The sequence below is a fragment of the Saimiri boliviensis genome, chromosome 2, assembly GCF_048565385.1.
Source record: "Saimiri boliviensis isolate mSaiBol1 chromosome 2, mSaiBol1.pri, whole genome shotgun sequence".
In the NCBI taxonomy this organism is placed as follows: domain Eukaryota; kingdom Metazoa; phylum Chordata; class Mammalia; order Primates; family Cebidae; genus Saimiri; species Saimiri boliviensis.
Window position 1 is genome coordinate 196,232,707 of NC_133450.1, and position 9,425 is coordinate 196,242,131.

Below are 9,425 nucleotides of genomic sequence, written 5' to 3' on the forward strand. Positions count from 1 at the left end.
TTGGAACCATACATATTTAAGATCGCTAATCTTCTTGCTGAATTAAACCCTTTTCCGTTAATGCCCTTCTTTCTCCTTTTTGACTGTTGCTGGTTTAAAGTCTGTTTTATCTACTAAAAATATAGCAGTCTCTGCTCTTTTTTGTTTTCTGTTTACATGATAGATCTTTTTTCATCAGTACACTTTGAGCCTATGTGTATTGTTACAAGTGGGTTGGATCTTTTGAAAACAGCAGGTGATTGGGTCTTGTTTTTTCATTCAACCTGCCAGTTTGTGTCTTTTAACTGGAACAATTGGAATATTTACATTCAAAGTTGTGTTTATGTGTGAGGCTTTGATGCTGTTCTTGCGTTGCTAGCTTATTGTTTTGTAGACTTAATGTGTAGTTGCTTCATAAGGTCTGTGGGTCTGTGGGCTATGTTCTTAACTTTTTTTTTTTTTTTTGTGGTAGTGTCATTCTTTCATTTTCAACTTTAGAAATACCTTAAGGACCTCTTGTAAGGCTTATCTAGTGGTAACAAATTCCCTTAGAGTTTGCTTGTCTGAAAATGATTTTAATTTTTCTTTTCTTATGAAGCCTAGTTTGGCAAGGTATGAAATTCTTGATTGGAATTTCTTTTTTTAAGGAAGCTGAAAATAGATCTCCAATCTCTTCGGGTCTATAAAGTTTCCACTAAAAAGTCCTTTTTAACGTGATAGGAGTCTCTTTGTAAGTGATCTGACTCTTCAGCAGCCTTTAAGAAAGTTTTCTTTATGCTGAACTTGGAACATCTGATGACTATGTGTGCTAGGGATGGTCCTTATGTATACTAACTCATGGAAGTCCTCCGAATTGCTTAAATGTGTATGTCAGTCTCTCTAGTGATATTCAGGAAATCCTCATGATGATATACTCTAGTATGTTTTCCAAGCTGCTTACTCTTCTTTCCTCTCAAGAATGTCAATGTGTTAAAAGATTGATCTCTTCATATAATCATGTATTTCTCAGGTGTTTTGTTCATTTTTTATTTATTTTTAATTATCAGACTAGGTTAATTCACAGGATTGGTATTCAAGTTCTGAGATTCTTTCCTGAGGTTGTTCCCTTCTGTTATTAATTTTTCCAACTGTAATATAAAATACCTATAATTAATTTTTTAATTCCAGAAGTCCAGTTTAGTTCCTTCTTAAAATGGCTATGTAATCTTTCAACTGTTGAATCATTTTATTGGCTTCCTTGGATTGAGTTTTAACTTTCTCCCAAATCTCATTGAGCTTCCTTGACACTTGTATTCTGAATTGTATAACTATCATTTCAGCCATTTCAATTTGGTTAGGAACCATTTCTGGAGAGCTAGTGGAATAAGAAGATTGAAAAGTATGTGGAGGGGAAGAAACAGCTTTCTTTGTATCTCAGAATCCACTAAACCAATACTAAAACTTTAACCTCTGTCAATAGTTTGCTTTTATATTAAAAGTAGGTCAAATCCTAAATTGTTGTATTTTCCCTAAGTTAAAAATTATCTAGATTCCATTTAAGAAAGTGTGTAGGTAGTTAACACTAGACTATCTTGAAGGAAGAAAAACAAACTGTATATGCTTTCCATACCAGTAACATAATGGAATTTAATGAGGATTTAATTGCACTTATTTTCTGGTACCATTTACTTGAGTCATGCCTCCAATTAGAAGTCTTATCTTAACATGTCAGGAAATACTGAAGTTTTAGATATATTTGCTAGAGTCCAGTGTATTTATAATGTGATCTATTTTATATCAGTTCCATATTTATAGAAGTAATAATGGTCCAAGGTAGCTGGACATAAAACCCACAAGAAAGAGTTAGGTATTATGTTCTTATATTATTTTTCTTTTTTCAGTCATTTCCAAACCTTGACTCACTCAGTTGTCTGCAACTTGAGCCTCTTTCTGTTTTCAATAAAATCTGGTTGAAATTTGTGTAGGGAGCCCCACACATTGGGCACCAGAATGTAGGGAACCAGCCCCCACATCACCTGTGAGTATTGAGAGTTCAGTGGTGACAAAGGATTGAGAGAAATACAGATTAAGAGTGCAAAGAGTGGGACCAGGGGGCCATCACTTATTACTAGAGGCAGTGAAGCCCCCAAGCTTAGGTTCATGACAGTATTTATCGGTAACAATCACTTTGATCTATAGGGTGGGAGTGGAGTGATGGTGGGGAGAGGGTGACATGATGGTGGGATGAATCAGTGAGCCAGAACTGATGTGTCATTCCAGAGATTAATAACATTGGTGGTTTGGGAGTTTCTCCCCAGGGGCCTCCTGTGGCTTTGCACAATTGATTGTTCCTGATTTCTTTTATACGTAAAACTAGTTTATGTAGGCACACTGTAAACCCTTTCCATTGCTGCTTCCCACAACAAATTTGATTGTGTTGGCTTCTTCCTACTACATTAACAAACCTTTAGCTACTTTAAATAAATATGAATAATCTCATCCATATAGTAAGGTTGTTGCAAGAATTAAACGATATTACATAAACGTGTATCCAAGTGCCCCCCTGGAAGTTAAGAAGCCAATGAAAGTAAGCTGTTTTTAAGTTTACTATCAATACTGATAACACTAGAGTTGCTACAAATGCTGCTGCTGCTCTTACTACTGCTATTAGTAATTAATAAACTAGAAAATAGGAACAATCTTTGCATCCTGGTTTGGTAAGAATGTTGAAATATTGTTTACTTTTTCTTCTTTATTCTCTAAGCCTTCCTCCTTGTATCTTTATTCCCCTCTTTTTTTCCCAAAACCAATTACTTACTAATTCTAGTAAAGTACTATTCTCCTAGCTCTTTATTCAGTTAACTTGCCTGCTTTACTCTGAAGCTACATTTTCATAAACTCTCAGAAAATGGGTAGAGATTAAGAGGAGGTGAGGATCTTCCATAGAAGAGAACAGCTAAATTGGTAGCACTGAAGGAGGAAAATTTATAAAGATAATGATATAAAAACTCAGCTAAAAATAGAAAGCACTGATATAATAATTGTTATAATAAATAATTATTACTAATATTTAGAGGCAGTGTCATGCTTTCTTGCCCAGACTCAGGTGCAGTGGTATGATTATAGATCACTGCAGCAAATTATTATCAAACTACTGGGCTCAAGCAATCCTTTCACTTTGGCCTCCTGAAGGGCTGGCATTAAACATGTGAGCCACAATACCCAGACTTGATTGTTAGGTTATTAGACAGGTACTAGATATAAATACAATTGATGAATCCATTTAAAATTGACTTAATTAGACAAAGGAAATAAATCAATTTAATTTATTTAACTAGATCAATTAGGTGGACAGGGCACCACTAGAAGGAAAGAGAAACAAACACAAATGGGCCACCTTGTAAATGATGTATAACAACAAACTGAGAAAATATGTTTTAAAAAGTACAATTAATATGAGATAAATGAGCTAACCAATGTCAGACCCACAATAAAAAAAAAAAAAAAAAACATTTTTAAGTAAATCCTGTAGTGGTACAATGGTGTAATGCATTTTCCTCTTTTTTTTTTTTTTTTTTTTTTTTTTTTTTAAGGAAGATGCCAGTTTTATTTAAACACAAAACGTGCACATAAGCTGTGTACTCATTTTCTTCGCTGCGCAGCCTGGCATTGGGGTTGGTGACTCTGATGGCCAGCTGGGCAGCTCTTTCCACGATGGCTTTGCAGTTCTTGGAGGAAATATTGTGAGCAATCTCAGCACAATAAGATTTGTTGTACATCAGCAGCACTTCCAGCTCCTTGACGTTGTGGACCAGGAACTTCCGGAAGCCACTGGGCAGCATGTGCTTTGTTTTCTTGTTGCTCCCATAACCAATGTTAGGCATCAAGATCTGGCCCTTGAACCTTCTACGAACCCTGTTGTCAATACCTCTGGGTTTCCGCCAGTTACGCTTAATTTTGACGTATCGGTCCGCCTGGTGCCGGAACTTCTTGGTTCTCTTTTTGACGATCTTGGGTTTCACAAGGGGTCTACGGGCTGCCATGATGCCAAGGAATTCGCTGGTACGTCCGTAGGCAGCGCCGAGGAAGAGAGAAGGGCTCCTCTTTTTTATTTAGCATAATTTCTATTTGATTTTTCACTAATAACTAAACATTGTTTACATAAGACAAAGATAAAACAAAGCACTCTAATGTATTACAAAATTTTGATATTATCAGGTTTTTGTTAATAAACACCCATGAGAACCATGTCCAGGTCTTCTCAGGATGAATAGTAGAATTGTAAAGTGTTAATTGTCATTACAGAGACTTAGAGAGGGATACAGAATTCCATTCACAGCAAGAAAAATGAGAGTAAAGCAGAAAATTGTGATTATTACCCACAGTAACCCCAAGTGAATATGCAAACAAGGAGCAGGCTGAACTCAATGTCTATTTTTTCATAATCTCTTTAATAGATAATGGTGATTTTAAAAAAATCACAATAATGCTTTTCATTCAGTTTGTTGTCATTGATAAAAAGCATGCTAGTTTATATGTAAAGAGATATGAGGTTTTTAAATACTCTGATTACCTCCCAAATCAAACAGCTGAAAATACTTTTATTATAATACTTTGTTATTCATATTGATAAAAATAAGTTGGAATGAATTGTGATACATTAAAGATTTACTCTGGGGTGGGCTGGGCATGGTGGCTCACACCTGTAATCCCAGAACTTTGGGAGGATGAGGCAAGAGGATCAAATGAGATCAGGAGTTCAACACCAGACTGACCAACCAGTGAAACCCCATCTTTAGTAAAAATACAAAAAATTAGCCAGGCAGGGTGGCATGTACCTGTAATCCCACCTACTTGGGAGGCTGAGGCAGGAGAATCGCTTGAGCCCAGGAGATGGAGGTTGCAGTGAGCTGAGATCATGCCACTGCACTACAGCCTGGGCCACAGACAAAGACTCCATCTTAAATAAAAACAATGGTTTACCCTGAGGTTATTCACAATATGTTTATAAATCAAAGTTACAATTATACTTCATTTCTTACCATTGGATTCTCAAGTATTTTAATTCATTAATACTTTTTTTATAAGTATTTACAGGGTTGATTTATAAGACCATATGACTGTATATTTAGAAGACCCCATCATCTCAGCTCAAAATCTCCTGAAACTTATCAGCAACTTCAGCAAAGTCTCAGGATACAAAATCAATGTGCAAAAATCACAAGAATTCCTATACATCAATAACAGACTTAAAAAGAGTCAAATTAACAACTAACTGCCATTCACAATTGCTACAAAGAGAATAAAATACCTAGGAATACAACTAACAAAGAATGTAAAGGACCTTTTCAAGGACAACTACAAACCACTGCTCAACAACATAAGAGAGGACACAAACAGATGGAGAAACATGCCATGTTTATGGTTAGGAAGAATCAATATTGTAAAAATCACCATACTACACAAAGTAATTTATAGATTCAATGCTATTCCCATCGAGCTGCCAGTGACCTTCTTCACAGAACTGGAAAAAAAAAAAACACTTTAAACTTCATGTGGAACCAAAAGAGAGACCTCATAGCCGAGTCAATTCTAAGCAATAAGAACAAAGCTGGAGGCATCACAGTACCAGACTTCAAACTATACTACAAGGCTACAGTAATCAAAATAGCACGGTACTGGTACCAAAACAGAGATACAGACCAATGGAACAGAACAGAGGCCTCAGAGGCAATACCACACATCTACAACCATCTGATCTCTGACAAACCTGACAAAAACAAGCAATGTGGAATGGATTCCCTGTTTAACAAATGGTGTTGGGAAAACTGGCTAGCCATGTGCAGAAAGCAGAAACTGGACACCTTCCTGACACCTTACACGAAAATTAACTCCAGATGAATTAAAGACGTAAACATAAGACCTAACACCATAAAAAGCCTAGGAGAAAATCTAGGCAAAACCATTCAGGACATAGGCATAGGCAAGGACTTCATGACTAAAACACCAAAAGCATTGACAACAAAAGCCAAAATAGATAAATGGGACCTAATTAAACTCCAGAGCTTCTGCACAGCAAAAGAAACAGTCAGTAGAGTGAATCAGCAACAAGCAGAATGGGAAAAAGTTTTTGCAGTCTACCCATCTGACAAAGGGCTGATATCCAGAATCTACCAAGAAGTAAAACAGATTTACAAGAAAAAAACAAACAAGCCCATTCAAAAGTGAGTGAAGGATATGAGCAGACACTTTACAAAAGAAGATATATATGAGGCCAACAAACATATGAAAAAATGTTCATCATCTCTCGTCATTAGAGAAATGCAAATGAAAACTGCACTGAGATACCATCTCATGCCAGTTAGAATGGTGATCATTAAAAAATCTGGAGACAACAGATGCTGGAGAGGATGTGGAGAAATAGGAACACTTTTACACTGTTGGTAGGGAGGGTAAATTAGTTCAAGCATTGTGGAAGACAGTATGGTGATTCCCCAAGGACCAAGAAATTGAAATTCCATTTGACCCAGCAATCCCATTACTGAATCTCTATCCAAAGGATTATAAATTGTTCTATTATAAGGACACATGCACACGAATGTTCAATGCGGCACTATTTACAATAACAAAGACCTGGAACCAACCCAAATGCCCATCAATGATAGACTGGACAGGGAAAATGTGGCACATATACACCAGGGAATACTATGCTGCCATAAAAAAAATCATGACTTCGTGTCCTTTGTAGGGACATGGATGAACCTGGAAACCATCATTCTCAGCCAACTGACAAAAGAACAGAAAATCAAACACCACATGTTCTCACTTGTAGGCGGGTGTTGAACAATAAGAACACATGGACACAGGGAGGGGAGCATCACACAGAGAGGTCTGTGAGGAGAACTAGGGGAGGGACAGCAGGGGGTGGGGATTTGGGGAGGGATAACATGGGAGAAATGCCAGATATAGGTGATGGGAAGGAAGGTAGCAAACCACATTGCCATGTATGTACCTATGAAACAATCCTGCATGTTTGTCACATGTACCCCCAAACCTAAAACACAGTAAAATAAAATAAAGAGCATATGTAGCTAAGCATTTCCAAATATATAAAAACACAATTTTGGCTTATTTTAAATACTGTCTGTTAAAATTCTAATTTTTACATCTAATTTATAAGAAACTGGTGCTCTTGTTGGTCATAACATTTGAAAGTTTAATATTTTGATAGTCATTTCTCAAAGAATTTTTACGATTTAATTTTTAATTTTTATGGAAATATAATAGGTATATATATTTACAGGGTATATGACATATTTTGATACAGGCATAGATATGTAAAAGTGGGCAAAGGATATGAACAGATACATTTCTGAGAGAATTTATATTTTTGAGGACTGTGAAACTGGTGAGTCATTACAGTGGCTACTAAATATTTCCATGCAAGATCAAAGTAAATAAAATATTACGCTAAAATTATGCCTTTGATATAAGGGAAGGATTGATTTGATTTGGAAAAAGAATGTACAGATAAAGAAGGAGAAAATAGAGACTGGAGGGATGCGTGTGAATAGAGAAAAAAGCATGGCAAGAGAGTGAAGGGAAGGGTTCACCTTCCCTTTGTGTCCCATCTCTACTTCTCAAGAAGACTTTGTGGTTGTTTCAAAATCTGCCATGTGGGACCAGAACTCTGTTCTGCAGCAAGCTTGCTCAGCGCCTAGTTGTCTAAGACAACACTTCACTTTAGAGGATGGAAAACTGTCTCTTTAGTCTGAGAATCAATAGTGCCCATGCCTGAGCACCAGCTCAACTGAATAGAACTTTAATTCTTTCTACTTTTTCTTGTGTATAGGAGATCACCTCCTTTAGTTAATCCATTGCTAACATAAATATGAAAGAAATATTTGTGAAATATCTGTACAACAATGAAAACTCCTAGGTCTTGTTCCACTTCCCACTTTTTATGAATTAATTATGTTGGCCAGGCCAACTCATATTTCATTTATACTATATATGTATAGTCCTAGGAAAAAGATTCCCAGATTCCACTCAGCACACAAGAGAGCCTCTCTGAGACTGGGATTCTACATTCAAATGCAGCCACAAAAGGTGGCATATGGACATACTGACTACCTCACAATACATTTAGTGTATTCACTTACAGAAAATATCTCTTGCAGTTTCTAATCTCTGCAAACGTCAAAGTGATTTTAAAATCATCGATTCAATAAAAGAACTTTGAACTGGACTAAAGATGAATATGTTACGAAACTAAAGCAAACATTTCTATAATTATTTGCAATTGTTTGATGTGATTGACATGATATTTAATAGTATAGACTATTAGTACTATAATACTATATTAGTACTATACTATTAATAGTATAGACTAACAGTAAAGCATATTTAATATACTATGTAATATACAAATCAAATTTAAGAAGTAAATGATAATTCAAATAATTCTTAGATGAGGGACAGTAGCTTTTAAATGTTTTCCTTATTCATGAAGAATTGTTTCAAAAAGTTGGCTTTGATATATGCTCTAAAACTTATCCTAAATGTGCACAGGTACTTTCAATTGTCAAACATTCTTGAGAATTATAGAAGCAGTTTTGAAGTGAAAACCATGGCTTATTTATGCATGCAAATTTCTCTGTACTACATATGAAGTGGAAATATTGTGGGAAAAAATAACAATACCTGAAGATTCTGTAAATAAAAGGAAAGAGCATTACTAATGTTAATTGTTGGCTTAAGGGAATACAGCTAATTTTTTAGAATATTTATAAAATGTCAGCTGTGAGTTACAGTTGAAGAGCATGAATCATGGAGTCAGGTTTTGCTTTAGGCTTTGACTTTGGCTCTTACATACTTACTTGTGCATTCAACCAATAACTCTCTTGCACTGTGCTGCAAAACTGCAGTCAGATTTTCTAACTTTTTAAGCTTTCATTTAATCACATTAAAATATGTTTAATGATATCTACCTCCAGGATGCTGATAAAGTTATATTAATGCTAAATATAAATGGACTAACTAAATAAATAAAAGATTCCTGCTTCTCTTTGGACATGTGATCAAATGCCCAAACCTTGGATTAAGAAATGGCAATAGTCTTCTTAAAAATTTGGCTAAGTATTCAAAGTGGGGAAATTAAAATGATTTTACCCTAGCAGATTTCTTTCACAAGGTGAATAGCAATATAATTTTAAGAGAATTAGCATTATAATTTTGGTGTGAGAAAATGTAAAAAAAAAATCAATCTCAAGTTTCAGAATTAACATCATAATTTTGGTGTTAGAAAATGTAAAAAAATCAATCTCAAGTTTCCTTTTATTCTCCTGAATTAGCTACTTTTCCAAATGTTCAGCAACATTCAAAGATACATTTTTTATGGAGCAACGATGAGCCCCAGCCACAGACAGGTCAGTATACTTCCATGCCCACATTTCTCAGGTTCTGAT

At 35.4% G+C, this 9,425-nt stretch overlaps 1 protein-coding gene across 1 annotated transcript; it reads right to left on the reverse strand.

Annotated features, from left to right (window-relative positions):
• Positions 1-3,473: 3,473 nt before the first annotated feature.
• On the reverse strand, positions 3,474-4,035 carry LOC101050191 (large ribosomal subunit protein eL32-like). The gene has a single exon (XM_039474682.2). It carries the CDS (start codon positions 3,999-4,001, stop codon positions 3,474-3,476), a length of 528 nt encoding a protein of 175 aa, XP_039330616.2. The 5' UTR covers positions 4,002-4,035.
• Positions 4,036-9,425: the final 5,390 nt, after the last annotated feature.

Coding starts and splice junctions, on each gene's coding strand:
- LOC101050191 (XM_039474682.2), bottom strand. CDS start 4,001: ATGGCAGCCCGTAGACCCCTTGTGAAACCCAAGATCGTCAAAAAGAGA.